Raw genomic sequence first — 19,139 nt, forward strand, 5'->3', positions numbered from 1 at the left:
GGTCAATACACGGAGGCGCGCCGACAAGGGAACAGCATCACTGAGAAAACCATCAAAGCAGAAACCTTCCAGAAGTCTGAGGATTCCCTCTCAATTCATTGACTTCCAAACAAGTGGGAACTATTTATCCCCCCCGCGAGGGCGCAAGATAAATGGAGTTCTTTTCCAATGCTCCGAGCTTTTGATTGCCATTTAGAGTGTGTGTGAGGAGCGAACGTTCTAGAGACAGACACATGATCTCACTGAGCTCTAATCCTGACTGATACCTGCTCAGCATCCGTCCGACTGGCCGATCGGGCCCCTCCAGCCCGACGGTTTAATGGCTGCGGGCGCTCGTGTTTCTTCTAAAAGTGACTCGTAAATTATGGAGGAGCGGTTTTATTCCCCACTTGGAATATCAAATATACATGAAGCGGTCAGGTGAAGCATTAGGAATACATTTGTGTGGAGAGCGAGAGCGAACAGGTAGTGGGACGTAGACAATGGTTGGTGCATACAAAGTGATGGTTGCTGTTCTCTCACTGGACTGAGTGACGCTGCCCCCTGCTGGCGAGCTGCACCCGAGCAGCCAGAGAACAGGTCACAGGGACACATGGCACCGTGTGTGGAAGAGGAGGAACAAAGCTCAAATCCACAGCTCTGCTCACAACCCCCTGCTGTGACATTTGTATAAATGTTAATGTCAACGTACATTGTAATTCCCAAACAGAGCTCCACCCAAACACACTTTAAAAAGAGGTCCGATACACATGAATCAGCAGACACGTGCGTGAGGGAGCAGGCTCGGAGTCCATATTCAGTATGCCAGAAAAGAAAAATTCCCAATCGCATACGCTTTTACTACATCCTGCTGCCCTGTATGCCTTCGACTGGCATGACAGCTTAAACTTTAACCCCCATGGGACTTTATATTGAGTGTATTAAATGCAGTACGCCAAAAATACCAGAATGTCACGCTGCATCTTGCATGTATGTTGTCACATAGGGTTCAATGTTCCAGGCTGTCCAGCTAACAAAGACACGGATCCAAACGGCCAATAAAAGTCACACAAACGGAACATGTAATCTGTCAAAGCTGTTTTAATAGGCGTCACATGGGGGGGGGGGGAAGCTCCCACTGTTAATATCCTCAGTCTTGCTATTTGGGTGTTTGAAATAAAGAACAAAAAGAAAAAAACTCAAGCACGCACGCCCTCGGGTGCCGACGTCAGTCGGTTGTTGTTTTTTAACACAGTGTCAAATGTTTGTTCGGCATCGGTTTCAGTAACTTACTCACAAAAAGTCTCAAACAGATCGCAGCCCCGTCTGCAGCACATGGTCGTCGGCCTTATTAGTTGTTACAGTGAATTTCACACACATGTTGGTGGATGGAAGTAGTGGGTGGGGGGAGGGTGGGAGTGGGTGGGGGGGGGGCAGCGTAAATTCTTCCTGTGGTTTACCTGAGCTCGGAGTGATGGCTGAATTAGACGGCTGCACCTGCGCCTGCCTGCCTACGTTGTAGAAGGAATATCTGCAGCATTCAGCACTCCCTGTTATTTAAGAGGACTTCATAGCTGTCTCCTATACCAAACGTTTCATTAATAAAAATACACCTGAATTCTCTTTATGTACAACAAAAGAAACATGTTCACCTGCATATTCAAGGTTCATTTAATATTAGGTATAGATCTTCTGTATTAGAAATATCACTATTTTCTGAAATAAGGATCTTTGAACTAATGTAATAATGATCATCATTTCACCCATAAATCATTGTGGTACAATATTTACATATATTACAGAGCCCATTTAATCGGAAACAATATTAAAATAAATGTTCAATAGATACAAAGGTTTCTTTTTAAATTCTATTTATATATTTCAACCTTGTCAAGGAGTCCTTACACACTCCAAAAAATGTAAAGCCATTCTCCTCTAACAAACTACTAAGTGCAAACAATTTTTTTTTCCATATAAAAAACTATGATTGCAGCATCCAGCGTTGAGACAGAGGGCAACAGGAAGCCGTTTCCACAAGTGCTTCCAAAGCAGTCTTCAAAATATTTTGCCTGTGTGCCGCAGCCGTGAAATTATTTCGTTTTCAAAATGGGGAAAAACAAAAGCAACAAGAAGGAAAGAAAAATTTGTGCAAATACACTTTAAAGTGTGATTCTAATGATTAAAACATTTCCAAAGGAAGTGAAACGCTCCGTTTCTCTTTAACGGGCGTCGAGTACTCGGGCTGCTCAAGAGATCGCCCAGGAAGTGAGAAATGAAAGAGTTGTGGCTGCTGCTCCGAAACAATCCAATCCCCCCCCCCCCTTTTCTTTCCACGTGAATACCTTTGAAGAAACAAAATATAGGAGAAATCTCCAAATTAAACCCACACAAAAAAAGGTTAGTGCTGAGGCATCGGCACAATGCTTACAGCAGGTCTAGTCATTAGAGATCTACAGGCACAAAGGGTTGGGTACTAGAGTTTGCTATTTTCAGACTAGACACGACTTGATATGACCACACATGGTACGATGAGCCAGCAAGTCCCCCCCCCCGCCCCTCCATAATACCTCCCGGGTGATTTAAAGCTTGCCATCTTACTTCCAATAGCACCCTTTTTTCACGGCCAGCCAACATGGGCTGAGCACGAGCAGTAACACAGAAAGCGGGGTGGGGGGATGGGGGGGGGAGAGAGAGAGCGTCTGGATGCTTGTCGCGAGGAGAATGACGGGGACGCTGGAGGTCATGTGGTGTGTGACAGCTATGTGCTGAAGCGCTGCAGGACCGTGGCCTCGGTCGTCCCCGTCTCTGTTGCATGGAGCTGTCATTAGCAGCACCAGCACTGGGGCTATACTACTGTTCCACTGGGGGAGTTGCCCGGGTTGTTTTGAGATGATAGCAAACCCTGTGGAGAGACAGATAACACACATTGATAACAAACAACGGTGTTACTCAAATGTATTGGAGAAAAGAAAGAAAAAAAAAAAAAGGACAAAAGAAAACTGCAGAATAGTGAGGTGGTGAGGTTTTACCGACGGAGGACAAATGTGCTATTAACCATTGAAATGCTGGGAGGGCTTAGCGTAAATCTGGTAATGAAATAACCAAAACCTTTGGCCGCACCGAGTGGCGATAACTGCTCTCTGAGCGCTGCGAGACAACGTAAAGTTAAGAGGCGTCACATGACAGTGTCCTCGAGGGGCCCGTCACTCACCACTTTCCCGGGCCTAGCCCATGTGCAAACGAAACCCTCCTGACAGGCTGTTACCAGACAGTCCTCAAGGAAGATTAACACAGTGAGTCTCTCGTGAGCGATCTTCTTGCACACCAGCGGCTCGAGCAGCGGCACGTCCTCCATGCGCGGGCACAGCGTGGTGCCCAGAGTCTTGGCGGCCTCGGCCTTCGCCGTCCGCGTGGAGCTCAGCTGGTTGAGCTTGTCGCTGCTCTTGCTGCTGATGTGACCCATGCTGTGGTTGCGCTTGTGGTCCTTCTCGTGGCGCTCCTTGCGCGACTCGTGCAGCGACAGAGTCGCGAACTTGCTGACGCCGGTGGCGATGAACGCGATGGGGGTGGGGGTGGGGGTGGCGGCGGCGTTGGTAGTGGGGCTGCTGTTGCTGCCTGTGTGGCTGTTGGGGGTGCTGCCCCCTGTTGGGTTGGAGGAGTGTGGCAAGCTGTTGGACCGAGGCAGGGCGCTGGGGAGGGAGTTGGGCGGGTTGCTGCTGGCGCTCGTATTGTCTTTAACAGTGGCGCCACCGGGATTAGTGGCGAGCACGGCAGCGGTCGCAGCAGTAGTAGTCAAAGTCGTGGTCGTTGTCGTCGTATTAGTAGCAGTAGTTTGTCCGGTGGCTGGAGGGCTCGTGGCACTCATGACATTAGTGTGAGTCCTAGTGCGGGACAAAGGGAGGTGAGGGAAAAGAATGTCCTCCGTCAGGTCCCACAGACACAGCTGGGTGTCCTGGCCCACCGAGCCGAACCTGTAGGTCACGCTGACGGGCCTGCTGTCCGTGGAGTTCCTCTTGGAGAGCCGCGAGTGCGCGCTGTTCGCTCTGTCCCGGCCCGCGCCGAAGTGAATCTGCTCGTGGAATTCCTCGTCGCTGCCGCTGAACTCGGCGGGGGGGTCGCCGTCCTCCACGCTGGTGGTGCAGTGGTCGAACGCCACCACGCTCACCCACGACTTGTGGCCGTGGCCCCGCGCGATCACCCGGCAGTCGGAGAAGGACCAGACCGTCACCAGGTCGTCCTCCCCGCCCGCCACGATGTACCGCCCGTCCGGGCTCCAGCACACGCACAGCAGCCCGCCGAAGTAGCTCTTCATCGTCCCGTGGAGCTCGGCCGCGTCGAAGCCGAACACCCGCAGGAAGCCGTCCTGGCTCGCAGACGCCAGAAACTTGCCGTCCGGCGAGAAGGCGAACTCATTGAGCGCCCCTTCGCCCACCGTCCAGCGCAGCAGCGGGTTGCGGGCCGACTTGCTCTTGCAGGTGTGCACGGCGTAGTTTTCCCCCTGCTTCAGCAGCTGGTAGTGAGGCGCCGTGGTGCCGCAGGTGTTCTCCACGTTGTACAGATACATGCTGCCACTGGAGTGAGCGACCAGGAACAAGCTCTCCGAGCCCGGGACCCATCGCACACACGTCACTCGGGACTTGTCTATGAGTCTCTGGAGGGAGAAAAATAGAGCAAACAAAACAAAGAGGTCAGCTAAGTTCTTTGAGTCGGCCTCGGCATCAGAACGTCGGAGCGCTGAAAGGAAAACCCACCTCCTCGTTGAACAGTTTGCTCGTCTCCTTCTTTATCGGGTCGATGAGCTGCACCTGGCCGGCGGAGAAGCCCACCAGCAGGGAGACGCTCTCCGCCGTAGCCGTGATGGGGTTGAAGTCATGGCACGTGGGCTGCGTTCCTTTGTATATCCTCTTGTCTATTGGCTTACTGAGATCAGCAGCCTAGAAACAATGACAAATGCACGCGAATGAGGGAAAGCCGCTCCGAGTGCTGCTCAGAAAGGATAAACAGCTGTGAATGTGAAGGACACTCACTGCGGTACTTACTACTTTGTTTATAATAACTAGACATCAGATCAGTACCGCTCCTCTTTGGGAGACCTGATACTTAAAAGGAGCGCTTTTCATTATTGTTTATCTCTAGTTACAAACATTTTTATTGTCATTGAAGAGTGACACAATGTATTTAGACGTCGGTCGCAGTAAAGAACACCAAGTCTGGGAATTTCATTTGATTTGCTCAACCAACAAATGAACCTGTAGTCTACAGAAAAACAACCCGTTTCATAAACTCATATCTCTCAACCTGCTGGAGACAAATCTCCTGAGTGCATACAGGGCTGCCACCCAGTGTTTGTTGGTGTCTACAAAGTCACAAGTGTTCCTTGGTGCATGATAATGATGCACCGTGAAACATGGACAGTCATTATCCAAAAATAGCGAGAGCGAGCAGCTCAGCCATACCATATAGATTAACCGTTTGTCTCCCAACAGAACACAACTCAGCTGAAATCAAACATGAGAAGATGAAATGTGATATACAAGCCAACTATTGTCCCACACCACGTGACACAAGTTTGAATCGAGTTACTTTTAAACAGATTGACATTGTTACAACACCAAACCAAATCATCAGGCATCCTAAAAAGGAGAATGATCTATAGCCTGAATGAAAGTGACTGCTAAACTGGCAGGAACGTATTTGGCATCGAATCAGCAAAAATTATGATATTTGAAATGGATTTATGTTTGTTATTGGCAGAAACCCCCATGTGGTTAGAGAGTTGTGTTAATGCATTAAACAGGAGGTAGAGAGAAAGCTTAAGGGATGTATTTTAAAATGCTGTCAGTGGTGTCAAAGTGAGGACATTCGGCACAGCTTAACATTTAAAGTGCTACAATCATGATGATAAGCTACCAAAAAAAACGTTACACAGTAATGAGACTTCATTAAAAACAATGAAATAGGTTGTATCACACCACTGGCTGTTTGACAGCATCGTTTGTGTAGTTCCATTCAGAGGGGGAAGTGATTCTTACATTACAATTATGGGCAAAACACATTATGAAAAAATAGACAGGAAGAGGCCAGCTTAAAGAGACAAGCGATCTTTCCGGTGTATTGAGATCAGGTAACTTAAATAATCTGCGTTAACAATCGAGACTTCTTATACTTCTCCGAATATCATCAGCAACAAATACTCGTCTGGTATTTTCAGCAGACTTTTAGAGCTGCCGTTAGAGATCATGCCAAATACATTATCATATTCCATTACACCCTTACTTTTTGTCAAACTACCCATTGGAAAATATTTCAAGGGAAGGACGTTACTGTAATAAGACTTGTGCCTGTTTTAAAAGCTAAAGTTGGAAAGCGTATCGGGACTTTTTTGGCACATTCCAAAATAAGGCACCCTTTTAGCTGGGTTAACTGAAAAAAAAGCTACTTCCTCTGGTTGTTTTTAGGGTGCTGTGAGATGGTCGGGCTCCACTGGGGGTGGATAAGTAGCAGCGGGGAGGTTCGGCTGTCTATCTAGTATTGTGTAGCGGCTTCGGGGACACCCACAGGACCACTGTCCCGGTCCCCAACCTTCCCAAACAAGACCCAACGTGTCCTGCTGCAGTGACATCACCACTGACTCTGTGCAACCGAACAGAGGGTCATATTGTATTACATCACACCCAAACCCCAACAACGGACACACACACACACACACACACACCACTGCATCACGGATAACAAACAGCCCCCTCACTACCATCCTGCAGTGGCGGTTACAGCTCGGGGCGCGTAGTGCTGCGACACCGCGGTTGACCCTGCTGGTGAGCGCTGTTGACACCTTGTCACCCGCCGTATGGCGTTAAGAGGACCGGGGATAAACAAACGCCTCACACGACATGACAAGGCTTTTCCTCAAGTTATCCCCCCTCGCCGGGGAAATAAAATGTCGCAGCTGAACGCAGACGGAGCGCTCGAATAAAAAAAACAACAACAAAAAACCTGGCGGACTTTAAAGCGCACGCGGGTCAAGTAAGAGGCAACGCAAAACATCAACTGTGGCGATGTTAGCTGGGATGCTAATTAGCCACTAACTTAGCTAAGGTCTGCAACATGGCCTCGTCTTGACAACCTGCGCACTTCAATGACAGAAGCTGAGAGAGTTGACAGCCACGGTGCGACACGTCTGAGGGCGCCGAACCAACGGGCAGCTCGCGGACAGCGCGGGCTTCGTCCCCGCGGTCCATATTGTTTACCTTTCTCACGCCTTTGTAGATATAAAAGTAGAGTTCCCGGCCCACATTGAAACAGATCCTGTCGCCGTTGCCGGACTGGTCGTTTACATTGACGAAGGAGACCTTGACGGGATTGGAGCCCTGCGAGTTGAAAGGCACCCTGTTCGGGCGGCTGTATTCGGAGTGAGTGAGGAGTTTGTAGACACCTTCTCGTGTGGTGAATTGAGTTTTAATTTCGTTCATCTCCTTCCCTCCTCCCTCCGCCGCCATCTTGGAAATTGGCGTTCATTCTTGTCCGAACCCCGGATGTTACAGACTGCGCATGCGTTGAGCCGTTGGACCTGCGGCCACGCGTAGAGAGGTGTATATAGTCACGTGAGGTAAACCCGCGATAAATAAACAGTTCATATTAGTGGATAAACCGGCTGCAAACGGCTCCAAGCGCAATAAATAGGCTAATTATGTACAAATAATACACCGCATTGACATACTGTTCATTTAAAGTCGTTTCTTACTAAAAAGCAATGAAAAGCTAAGCAGCTGTAATCACATAATAACACACATCAGGATTATTTGAAAGTTACTAATGCAGATACCATTATTTTATTTAATGGTATCTGCATTAGTAACTTCTAATATAACGTTGCAGTTGGATTGGATATTTAAACAACCAGTTTCTACAAATAACCATCTTTTCAAAGAACCAAATATATATTTAAAAAACAATTCAGCATGCTGTTAGTTGAAATAAAGAAATTCTTGTAGACCGAGAAAAGCAGACACTCGTAACCAGACTGAGATTGACTTTGCAGTAAATTCATTTTACAAAATAAGGAAATTATAAATTCCCTTCAGTATCTACTGGGCATCCAGCTCTCCCAAAACATTGGATATGTGATTGCATCATTTCTGCATGGTTCTCAGTTACAGAGCGGCTTCTAGACAAGTGTGGAAGCATTTTTATTACGTAATAGATCTGTAGCAAATGAAATATAGTGACATCCACTGGCCAACTGAAGAAACTTACACCCACACAAGACCAGATTGTTCTAGACTTCTAGAAATGTTGTGTTAACTGTGAAGTCTCCTGTTTGAAAACCTGTTTAAGGTGAATTGTAAATGTTATTTGGGGGGCTGAGGGTACTGTAGTGAGCCTTTCTCTTTTGGCTCTGATAGATCTAGTCAACATGCTGTTTTGTCAATTTAATAATCATAAATATGAATAATTACGATATCATGTGGAGTATCTCATGAATTCCAGAAGCCAAGTATCACAAGTGCAAGAGGTTTTACTTTTTACTTGTTTTTCTAGTCATGTTTACCTTGAGAAACCTGAGAAATACTGAATGAACATTAAATCATGTCATTATAATGAATCAATTAGCCACAATGCACGCATGTCAAAGCCCAGGACAGGGACTACATTGCTGAACTCATAATTCCCAAATCCCCTACATACTGTCTTTGTTTTGCAGGCAGAACAACGGCATCTTATCACAACTAATGAAAGTTTGCAATTGTTGCCGGTAACCTCATCACGCTAGGGTGTCTGATTGTGTTTCCACAGTCCGTCTGGTGATGAATCTCAACACGTGCTGTGGCTGAAAATTATGGAAATGACATTGTGTTGTGCTAAGAATTTAGTTTTACTGTGAAACCTTTAAGATTTCTCCCAGTCTTGCAAGCCATAAAAAGAAACGGGCCTGCTGTCTTCGGCAGGGCCTGTGGTATGTCGATGGCAGCTGATAGCAAAATCACTGCACAGCTGTGACGCTTTGGGGGGGTACGGGGCCTAAGAGCTGGACAAGCTATCAGGAAAGCGCTCCATTTGAGTGACAGTCACTTCTTGTGACTCTGCAGCCCCTACAAGGGCACGTCAAACTTAGGGCTCTGGTGTCCCCCTCGCCAACACCCCCCTGAACGTAGTGAACGTATCTTCTGGAAGCTTCTGAATGGAAGCTTCCAGAACCCCTCCCAAGGTATAAAAAGACCAGCATGGCGTGGGGGTCTGCGTAGATTCACTTCAACACACCGAAAGAGACTTACTGCCTACGGGAGGAGAAGAGAAGCACACACTTGGAGCTCGTCAGAAAGAGAGAACAAGTTCAGCGATACATTTCAATACTATCGTCAGGAGGCAACGAAAAGAACATTCAAGGTAAGACTGAAGAAGTTTTATTATATTAATTATAGAGTACAAATGCTGGCTGCAAATTAAAATCCATGAAAAATTCACTGACAAATTGTACATAACATAGAAAAATAATAAGTTATGCTAAAAAAGTCAGTCATTTGCAGTGTCGGCAGACTGGCCCCTTTACCATTAGTATCATGTTGAGGTTGTAACCTGCAGAGAACACATGGCAAGCAGGGGGACCCTGGGTGTGAACGTAATGGCGGAGCAGCAGAAAAGCCGGTTATCGCACAAAGAGCAGATACTGCATGTTTCACGTTTTAGTGCAAAAGGGTTTTAAAAATATTGCAAAAGTAAGAACCATGTTTTAATTTAATGAAATCACTAAGATGGAAACTTTGTATGTTATAATATAATTCTGAATACAAATAAGAACTGTATTAATGTTCATACAAGGCAGAATCCTTTTCTTCTGAATGCAAATGCCTCACTCATGAAAACAGATTATTCCTCTATGGTTAAAACCACTTCCATCTTCAAATCTTTTCCTTCAACTTAAAAGGTGTTGAGTGACACATGGTGGATGCTTTGGGGGGTTGGGCAAAGCATCCCAACTCCACCCATTCGACAAATGGCAAGCCTTTGATTGACAGGAGCAACATGTGTTGGTCTACCATCTGCCATAGCTAAGCTAAGGCCACGAGGTTGCCTTTAACAGGGTGGAGGAAAGGACTTCAAAACGTAACCGCAGCAGATTAGTTTGGCGATATCACACTTTTATTTAGGAGCAACTTTATATATCCAAGCACAAGAAGCATAAGTGTGAAATATAATTATGCTTACTTTCAGATGCCTGCCGCTGGAAACGTCATGGAGGAAGAAGTGGAGACCTTTGCCTTCCAGGCTGAGATCGCTCAGCTGATGTCCCTGATCATCAACACCTTCTACTCAAACAAAGAGATCTTCCTTAGAGAGCTGATCTCCAATTCCTCAGATGTAAATAAAAACAGAACTTAATCATAGGTTTTATTTCGCAAATACAAGCCGTTCTCCCCTGTGTGCAAACATCGCTTTTTTTAAACAAGAGTATTCCTTCTTAACAGGCTTTGGACAAAATCAGATATGAGAGTTTGACAGACCCCAGCCGACTTGAGACCTGCAAGGACCTGAAGATCGAAATAAAGCCTGACCTGCACGCTCGCACCCTGACCCTGATTGACACCGGTATTGGCATGACCAAGGCCGACCTGATCAACAATCTAGGCACAATCGCCAAGTCGGGCACCAAGGCCTTCATGGAGGCCCTGCAGGCTGGAGCCGACATCTCCATGATCGGTCAGTTCGGTGTGGGCTTCTACTCGGCCTACCTGGTGGCGGAGAGGGTGACGGTGATAACCAAGCACAACGATGACGAGCAGTATATTTGGGAGTCTGCTGCCGGAGGCTCATTCACCGTCAAAACGGACCCTGGTGAGTTCCCTTGTGGATATGTTCGATGAATTTGTACCATGAAAATGATTTGTCTCGTAGCCGGGGTCGGCGCTCATCATCGGTTTTTTTTCTACTCTTAGGAGAGTCCATCGGTAGAGGCACCAGAGTCATCCTCCACCTCAAAGAAGATCAGACGGAATACTGTGAGGAGAAGCGCGTCAAGGAAGTTGTGAAGAAGCACTCACAGTTCATTGGCTACCCCATTACACTTTATGTAAGTACCATCAGCAAACCTAATTATAACCAATGAAAATGACCACTTCCCTCCTGAACCACCACTCTTTCCTCACATTCAAGGTGGAGAAAACAAGGGAGAAGGAGGTGGACCTTGAAGAGGGAGAGAAGGAGGAGGAAGTTGAGAAGGATGCCGCTGAGAACAAGGACAAACCTAAGATTGAGGACGTGGGCTCCGACGAAGATGAGGACACAAAGGAGGGCAAGAACAAGAGGAAGAAGAAGGTCAAGGAGAAGTACATTGACGCCCAGGAGCTGAACAAGACCAAGCCAATCTGGACCCGTAACCCCGATGACATCACCAATGAAGAGTATGGAGAGTTCTACAAGAGTCTCACCAACGATTGGGAGGACCACCTTGCTGTCAAGGTGAGCCGTGTATAATGACGACAACTACACCACAAGACGCCACATCACCACCTCTTGGCTTAATGTGATGGTTTTCAAGGTGATCTATTTATACTTCATCCATGTCTCTTGCAGCATTTCTCAGTGGAGGGTCAGCTGGAGTTCCGTGCTTTGCTGTTTGTACCCAGAAGGGCGTCTTTCGACCTCTTTGAGAACAAGAAGAAGAAGAACAACATCAAGCTTTACGTGCGCAGAGTCTTCATCATGGACAACTGCGACGAGCTCATCCCAGAGTATCTCAGTGAGTAACTTAAGTCACACATCACTGATCATCCAAATATTATTTCTTCCCAGATATTTTTGTTTTTCAGATTATCCACGCTAATTATTAGTGAGAATATTTGATTAAATTTGTCTGGCTTTGAAAGGCTAAGCACCCGTTATCTCCATTTAGATTTCATCAAGGGCGTGGTGGACTCTGAGGATCTGCCCCTGAACATCTCCAGGGAGATGCTGCAGCAGAGCAAGATCCTGAAAGTCATTCGCAAGAACCTGGTCAAGAAGTGCCTCGACCTCTTCACTGAGCTGGCCGAAGACAAGGACAACTACAAAAAGTACTACGAGCAGTTCTCCAAGAACATCAAGGTAGGTTGATCCATTTGAATTTATTTAAACTCTAACCCTTCAGATAGTAAATCTGAGGTCATACATTTGTTACGTGGAATATTTGTGACGCATATTCTCCTGTTTCAGCTTGGCATCCATGAAGACTCTCAGAACAGGAAGAAGCTCTCTGAACTGTTGCGCTACTACACCTCAAACTCTGGAGATGAGACGGTTTCCCTGAAGGACTATGTCTCCCGCATGAAGGACAACCAGAAACATATCTACTACATCACAGGTTAGCATTTAAACTCGCTCCTTTATCGTTTTGCTTTGAAGTTTTCTCAGAAGGATTCAGTAATTTGCATGTTGACTTAATGAAATGACATTAACCTCCCCAGGTGAGACCAAAGACCAGGTGGCCAACTCCGCGTTTGTGGAGCGCCTCCGCAAAGCCGGCCTCGAGGTCATCTACATGATCGAGCCCATCGACGAGTACTGCGTCCAGCAGCTGAAGGAGTATGACGGCAAGAACCTGGTTTCAGTAACCAAGGAAGGCCTGGAGCTGCCTGAGGACGAGGAAAACCTGAAGAAGCAGGAGGAGCTCAAAAATAAATTTGAAAATATTTGCAAGATCATGAAGGACATCCTTGACAAGAAGATCGAAAAGGTGAAGAAAACCTACCTACCTATTTGACTGTTGCAGCACAAGTGTGCTATATATAGCACGGTCAATGCTGAACACCATATTTTATTATCTACAGGTTACTGTCTCCAACCGCCTGGTCTCTTCCCCCTGCTGCATCGTCACCAGCACTTACGGCTGGACGGCCAACATGGAGAGGATCATGAAGTCTCAGGCCCTGAGGGACAACTCCACCATGGGCTACATGACGGCCAAAAAGCACCTCGAGATCAACCCTCTGCATCCAATCGTTGAGACCTTGAGGGTGAAGGCGGAGGCCGACAAGAACGACAAGGCAGTGAAAGACCTGGTGATCCTCCTGTTCGAGACGGCCCTGCTGTCCTCTGGATTCACCCTGGAGGACCCTCAGACACACGCCAACCGCATCTACAGAATGATCAAGCTGGGTCTTGGTGAGTTTCCTTTTTCTCCATGACAAGTGACATTTACGGGAATTAGTTTGCTAATTATAATTTACATTCCTCTAATAATAAGATACTTGTGGTTGCTAACGAATGGACTCTCGTTCACAGGCATCGATGATGACGACTCTGCAGTTGATGACCTCATTCATCCCGCTGAAGAAGACATGCCAGTCTTGGAAGGAGATGATGACACATCAAGAATGGAGGAAGTTGACTAAACTACCGAGAAGACTCTTTGCTGCTTTCTTATATATTATTTTTATAATGTTACTTCTTCAAATAGACATGTCACCATTAAACAACTCCTATTTCTTAAACAGTCAATAGAATTTATCTAATATAATTAATGTAGGTCACAGTGTGGCTTTGTCTGTCGGGCTGCTTATACTCAACTGCTGACAGCCATTAAGGGAGTAATTTAAAGTCACTGAGGATTTGGCTGATGTCTCTTTTTGTAATAACTACATTTTTTATGAAATGCATTCAAATTTGTAATAAAATATTCTTAGAAAAAAGACTTGTGCAATCTTTCTGACTGAATCCATTGCCTTTAACATTTTATCACCTCGGTTCGGTTGAAAGGGTAAAACACTGAGGAAGCCACTAATCCTCATCTTTGGTTCATTCGATATTCTGGAATCTTCAGTGAACACGGCTCATCCCGCCCGCCTGCATCGTCCCCCGCTCGCTCCTCCCTCCACCCTGCGCATAGTCCCGCCTCCTCCGGTAAAGCACGCGCAGGGGTTGGTGCCTCGCATCCTGATTGGCAGCCCGCGGGGCCTGTCAGCGAACGCCGCTGAGCTCGACCGAGCAGCAACGTTCCAGACGGTTCTGGAAGGTCCTGGAACGCTCGCGGAGGGTAGAAAAGCGGCGCAGCCGACCCGACCGGCACCTAACGTTTTACCGGGCTGACGACAACACCTGCGACGAGGACACCTGCGATCTCTACGGCTTCTCCCTCCGGGGCTTTCTCTACTCAGGACCAAGGTAATTATATTAGACATTTTAATATAAACTCAAATACTACGGGATGCAAACTGATGCATTTGACACACGCTGACATTCGTGGTTCGTAATAACTGACGTTAACGTTAAAATGATCTTAAACTTAACGTTAATATGATGTCCGTTATGGTGATGACAAGCGTTATGTCTAAACGGTTAACGGTTAGTCAATTACTGTTGGTTTTCAAAATACTTTGAGGCTCATAATTGGATTTTAACGTTACATCGAAGTAACGTAATCTGGCAAGTCGGCGTTTTTCGGCAAAACTTTTCCTAGTTCCATCCAACATTAGCGTTAATTTTCCCCAGTCAACTTGTTAAACGTGGCGGTAAAACCGACTTCTCAATCGAGACGTTGCTCGTGGATGTTGAGCTCGAGGCGATCGTCCGCGCCGCCGCCTCCGAGGGTCCAAGCGGAGGAGACTTCACCCGCCGTGGAAGCTGCTAGATGGCCGCGCTCGCCTCCTGGTACCTTCTAGAAACTCGGGTGTTCGCCCGGGAAACCGGCAGGTGGAGACACACTCCTGCTGCTGATGCTCCAACCAGCGTTTGCTCCGACGAACCGTCTTCACTGGCGGATTGATACACGCTTTTTAAAACATTTTGTAGAAGGTCGGATGTGTCCTCTGCATCCCGTTTAAAGGCAGAAGCCGGTGGATTTGGTCCGGTTGGCTAAAGGTGGACTACAGGTGGAGCACTGAGCTGGACTGTCCGTCACACCGCCTGCCGGCACCGTCCATGCACGCTTACACTAATCTATCAGACTGATCGATCGCGTCGATTTGATTATATTAAACTAAAATGTGATAATCTTATTAGTTTTATAATTGCATACAGTCTTACAATAACATCTCATAATTTCGCAGTGGATACATTTTTACTGATATCACACATAAATTAATAATTTTATTGAGGAATTTGTCAGTTCTTGGTGTGTGGTTTACTGGGAGCAGTAGACCAAAGCAGTAAATTCCAGTTAAACCTTTTAAATAGGACAGTAAACTTTTAATTGCTTTCAAATCAGTCATGAGGATGTGTGACAGCAGAGTGACTCTGTGCTGCAGCCAGTGCACAGACCAATGAGCATGAATGAAATGATTATGTTGGCATTGTTGCACCAGCCTACTAAAATAGTAAGTTTTCCCCTCTGCTTAGATGCCGGAATTAACCGACCAACCAATGGAGGAGGAGGCTGAGACCTTTGCCTTCCAGGCTGAGATCGCTCAGCTGATGTCCTTGATCATCAACACCTTCTACTCAAACAAAGAGATCTTCCTTAGAGAGCTGATCTCCAACTCCTCAGATGTAAGTTTGTTGTATCTGTTTTGTCTAAGATGTTCATTGAGCTTGTTAAGTGTGGCTGTACGCCAGGTTTCTTTATGCTGCCAATCAAGGAACTGACAAACTGGCTTATTCCCCCCCCCCCCCCCCCCCCTTCCCCCCCAACCCTTGACACCCCCTCCCCCGCAGGCACTGGACAAAATCCGCTATGAGAGTCTTACTGACCCCACTAAGCTGGATAGTGGCAAAGAGCTTAAAATTGAAGTAATTCCCAACAAAGAGGACCGCACCCTGACCCTGATTGACACCGGTATTGGCATGACCAAGGCCGACCTGATCAACAATCTAGGCACAATCGCCAAGTCGGGCACCAAGGCCTTCATGGAGGCCCTGCAGGCTGGAGCCGACATCTCCATGATCGGTCAGTTCGGTGTGGGCTTCTACTCGGCCTACCTGGTGGCGGAGAGGGTGACGGTGGTAACCAAGCACAACGATGACGAGCAGTACATTTGGGAGTCCGCGGCCGGAGGCTCATTCACCGTCAAAGTGGACAACTGTAAGTAATATATGAAGGCCATTGTTTTGTTGCTATTTATCAATTGAGTTGGATTGATAAAGGGATTCCTAGGGTGTATGTGGTCTCTAACTGATCCATCTCTTCCCCATATAGGCGAGTCCATTGGGCGGGGCACCAAAGTGATCCTGCACTTGAAGGAAGACCAGATCGAATACATTGAGGAGCGAAGAATTAAAGAGATTGTGAAAAAGCATTCGCAGTTTATTGGCTATCCCATCACACTCTTTGTAAGTATTCTGTTAATGTGTCTAATTCAAGTCGTTCACAACAGGAAACCTAGTTTATGAATAAATGTTATTTTTCATTCAGGTGGAGAAAGAACGTGACAAGGAGGTGAGTGACGACGAGGCCGAGGAGGAGGAGGAGAAGAAGAAGGAGAAAGATGATGATGATGAAGAAGAAGCAGACAAGGATGATGACAAGCCTGAGATTGAGGATGTCGGGTCGGATGAGGAGCACGACCACGATAAATGCACAGACAAAAAGAAGAAGAAGAAGAAGAAGATCAAGGAGAAGTACATTGACCAGGAAGAGCTGAACAAAACAAAACCCCTGTGGACCCGTAACCCTGATGACATCACCAACGAGGAGTACGGAGAGTTCTACAAGAGTCTCACCAACGACTGGGAGGACCACCTGGCGGTCAAGGTAGTTCTCTTAACCCGCTCTTCCTCCACATCATCCTTGTATGAAAAGTGACCCTACGACTGACCCGATCAACGCTCTTCCTCGCAGCACTTCTCAGTGGAGGGTCAGTTGGAGTTCCGCGCCCTGCTCTTTGTCCCTCGTCGTGCTCCCTTCGACCTCTTTGAGAACAAGAAGAAGAAGAACAACATCAAGCTGTACGTGCGCAGGGTCTTCATCATGGACAACTGCGACGAGCTCATCCCAGAGTACCTCAGTGAGTAATAGCCCGACTCCAGCTTTACTGGCCCCATTTGTTCACAATCAAATCAACAGTGTTTATGATTTTAGATAACAAAGTATCCTTCTTAGAAATTAGAACATCTCGCTGATTTGTCTTTATCTCCTTTCAGATTTCATCAAGGGCGTGGTGGACTCTGAGGATCTGCCCCTGAACATCTCCAGGGAGATGCTGCAGCAGAGCAAGATCCTGAAAGTCATCCGCAAGAACCTGGTCAAGAAGTGCCTGGAACTCTTCACTGAGCTGGCCGAGGACACAGACAACTACAAAAAGTACTACGACCAGTTCTCCAAGAACATCAAGGTTAGCAGTGCTCCTAATCTCGCCATGATTAAACCCTCTGGTTGAGACTTACGGATTAATCAGAACTTTAGCAGGATAGAGCTAGTGTTTGCTGAGAGTGCAGAAATGAGCTTTGGAATTGCAGTTCAACATTACAGATTGTTCTCTTTCTACTGCATGTTACTGACGTCCTTTCCCCCGTCTTTTCAGCTCGGCATCCACGAGGATAGTCAAAACAAAAAGCGTCTGTCTGAGCTGCTGCGATACTACACATCAGCTTCTGGGGATGAGTTGGTGTCCCTGAAGGACTACGTGACGCGCATGAAGGACAACCAGAAGCACATTTACTACATCACTGGTGAGGATCCCCTTTCATTCTGGAACTATTCAAAATCAGACACACTTACTCAATTAATGCGAGGACACAGCAAAGTGTGACAACGTCGCCCTTTTGTTTTCAGGTGAGACCAAAGACCAGGTGGCCAACTCCGCGTTTGTGGAGCGCCTCCGCAAAGCCGGCCTCGAGGTCATCTACATGATCGAGCCCATCGACGAGTACTGCGTCCAGCAGCTGAAGGAGTTCGAGGGAAAGAACCTGGTGTCTGTGACTAAGGAGGGCCTGGAGCTGCCTGAGGATGACGATGAGAAGAAGAAACAGGAGGAGAATAAGGCTCAGTTTGAGAACTTGTGCAAGATAATAAAAGACATCTTGGAGAAGAAGGTGGAGAAGGTGAGGAGACTAATCAATGAAACAGCTTTGTATAGCTTAATACCGTACAACCTTCTGTAATAGGGCAGAAAATGATCGCTTCTTGCTCACCTCCGCAGGTTACTGTCTCCAACCGCCTGGTCTCTTCCCCCTGCTGCATCGTCACCAGCACCTACGGCTGGACGGCCAACATGGAGAGGATCATGAAGGCCCAGGCCCTGAGGGACAACTCCACCATGGGCTACATGGCAGCTAAAAAGCACCTGGAGATCAACCCCGACCACCCGATCATAGAGACCCTGAGGCAGAAAGCAGAGGTGGACAAGAACGACAAGTCTGTGAAGGACCTGGTGATCCTCCTGTTCGAGACGGCCCTGCTGTCCTCAGGGTTCAGCCTGGAGGACCCTCAGACACACTCCAACCGCATCTGCAGAATGATCAAGCTGGGTCTTGGTGAGTATCTGTGACCCAATGTTAATGCTACCGTGATATTGATTGATATTGCTGTGGGTATTTTTTATGAGGTTTATGACTCATTGATTTCCTTTGTGTCTTTTAAGGTATTGATGAAGATGATCTGACACCAGAGGAAGTCAGCTGCGCTCCCACTGAGGAGATGCCCCCCCTTGAAGGGGATGACGACGACACATCCAGGATGGAGGAGGTGGACTAGGCCCGTTGGTGCGAAGTAGTGTTGTATAGAAATTTAAAGTTTAATGTTGTAAATGACCCTGCCCTCAACCTCTTTCAACAAATTCACAAGATTTTGCTTTGCCCATATGCAGCTCAGATTCATTCCTTGCTTAGAATTTAATTTTCTAAGTTGTTCCCTTTGTAACTTAAGTTTTATAAATGCATTTGTTTTGTATTTATCGACATTCCAATGTTCTTTGTGTTGTAACTGTAAATACTTAAATTGATACTGTTATTTCAAATGGGTGGAACCCAAAAATAAAGGTTGACAAGTTCTATTCAGTTGAATCTCATTGATTTGTTTGTTTAGGACGCAGAGAAGGTGAACGTCAACATTTTGTATCGGTACAAAAGTTTCAGCCAGGTGGAAATTTACTCCTTCAGCTAATTGTTTTAAAGCAGTTTTATGGAAATAAGTTGTGTTTGACGTGTATAACTACAGCAGCTGATGGGTCGCTTACTGTCAGATTTACACAGCGGCTCAGTTCATTAAAAAAACACCTGAAATGCAAATAAGTGGGAAGGAAACCATGAACTTGCGG

General features: G+C 46.8%; 3 protein-coding genes across 3 annotated transcripts; 2 read left to right on the forward strand and 1 right to left on the reverse strand.

The window, feature by feature from the left end:
* Nucleotides 1-1,062: 1,062 nt before the first annotated feature.
* On the reverse strand, nt 1,063-7,569 carry wdr20b (WD repeat domain 20b). The gene is made up of 4 exons (XM_040160886.2): nt 7,227-7,569; nt 4,731-4,913; nt 3,191-4,630; nt 1,063-2,881 (listed from the first exon to the last, which is right to left on the reverse strand). The coding sequence occupies exons 1-4, from the start codon at nt 7,473-7,475 to the stop codon at nt 2,825-2,827; spliced, it is 1,929 nt and encodes a 642-aa protein (XP_040016820.1). The 5' UTR covers nt 7,476-7,569; the 3' UTR covers nt 1,063-2,824.
* A 1,460-nt stretch (nt 7,570-9,029) lies between these two features.
* hsp90aa1.1 (heat shock protein 90, alpha (cytosolic), class A member 1, tandem duplicate 1) lies at nt 9,030-13,442 on the forward strand. Its single transcript, XM_040160885.2, has 11 exons — nt 9,030-9,363; nt 10,189-10,335; nt 10,443-10,809; nt 10,911-11,044; nt 11,128-11,433; nt 11,548-11,713; nt 11,867-12,057; nt 12,166-12,313; nt 12,417-12,685; nt 12,780-13,113; nt 13,234-13,442. Exons 2-11 carry the CDS (start codon nt 10,189-10,191, stop codon nt 13,341-13,343), a joined length of 2,172 nt encoding a protein of 723 aa, XP_040016819.1. The 5' UTR covers nt 9,030-9,363; the 3' UTR covers nt 13,344-13,442.
* A 387-nt stretch (nt 13,443-13,829) lies between these two features.
* hsp90aa1.2 (heat shock protein 90, alpha (cytosolic), class A member 1, tandem duplicate 2) lies at nt 13,830-18,879 on the forward strand. Its single transcript, XM_040160884.2, has 11 exons — nt 13,830-14,112; nt 15,286-15,435; nt 15,601-15,967; nt 16,082-16,215; nt 16,298-16,636; nt 16,724-16,889; nt 17,026-17,216; nt 17,406-17,553; nt 17,657-17,925; nt 18,024-18,357; nt 18,465-18,879. Exons 2-11 carry the CDS (start codon nt 15,286-15,288, stop codon nt 18,575-18,577), a joined length of 2,211 nt encoding a protein of 736 aa, XP_040016818.2. The 5' UTR covers nt 13,830-14,112; the 3' UTR covers nt 18,578-18,879.
* Nucleotides 18,880-19,139: the final 260 nt, after the last annotated feature.

This window comes from Gasterosteus aculeatus, chromosome 18, assembly GCF_964276395.1.
Source record: "Gasterosteus aculeatus chromosome 18, fGasAcu3.hap1.1, whole genome shotgun sequence".
NCBI lineage: Eukaryota > Metazoa > Chordata > Actinopteri > Perciformes > Gasterosteidae > Gasterosteus > Gasterosteus aculeatus.

Excerpts from the sequence above, each read along its gene's own strand:
- wdr20b (XM_040160886.2), bottom strand. The coding sequence starts at position 7,475 with ATGGCGGCGGAGGGAGGAGGGAAGGAGATGAACGAAATTAAAACTCAA. Across the intron at positions 4,914-7,226 it reads TCTACAAAGGCGTGAGAAAG|GCTGCTGATCTCAGTAAGCC; the intron begins GTAAACAATATG and ends CATTGTTTCTAG. Across the intron at positions 2,882-3,190 it reads GGGCTAGGCCCGGGAAAGTG|GGTTTGCTATCATCTCAAAA; the intron begins GTGAGTGACGGG and ends GTCTCTCCACAG.
- hsp90aa1.1 (XM_040160885.2), top strand. The coding sequence starts at position 10,189 with ATGCCTGCCGCTGGAAACGTCATGGAGGAAGAAGTGGAGACCTTTGCC. Across the intron at positions 11,434-11,547 it reads AGGACCACCTTGCTGTCAAG|CATTTCTCAGTGGAGGGTCA; the intron begins GTGAGCCGTGTA and ends TGTCTCTTGCAG. Across the intron at positions 13,114-13,233 it reads AATGATCAAGCTGGGTCTTG|GCATCGATGATGACGACTCT; the intron begins GTGAGTTTCCTT and ends TCTCGTTCACAG.
- hsp90aa1.2 (XM_040160884.2), top strand. The coding sequence starts at position 15,286 with ATGCCGGAATTAACCGACCAACCAATGGAGGAGGAGGCTGAGACCTTT. Across the intron at positions 16,216-16,297 it reads GCTATCCCATCACACTCTTT|GTGGAGAAAGAACGTGACAA; the intron begins GTAAGTATTCTG and ends TTTTTCATTCAG. Across the intron at positions 17,926-18,023 it reads TGGAGAAGAAGGTGGAGAAG|GTTACTGTCTCCAACCGCCT; the intron begins GTGAGGAGACTA and ends TCACCTCCGCAG.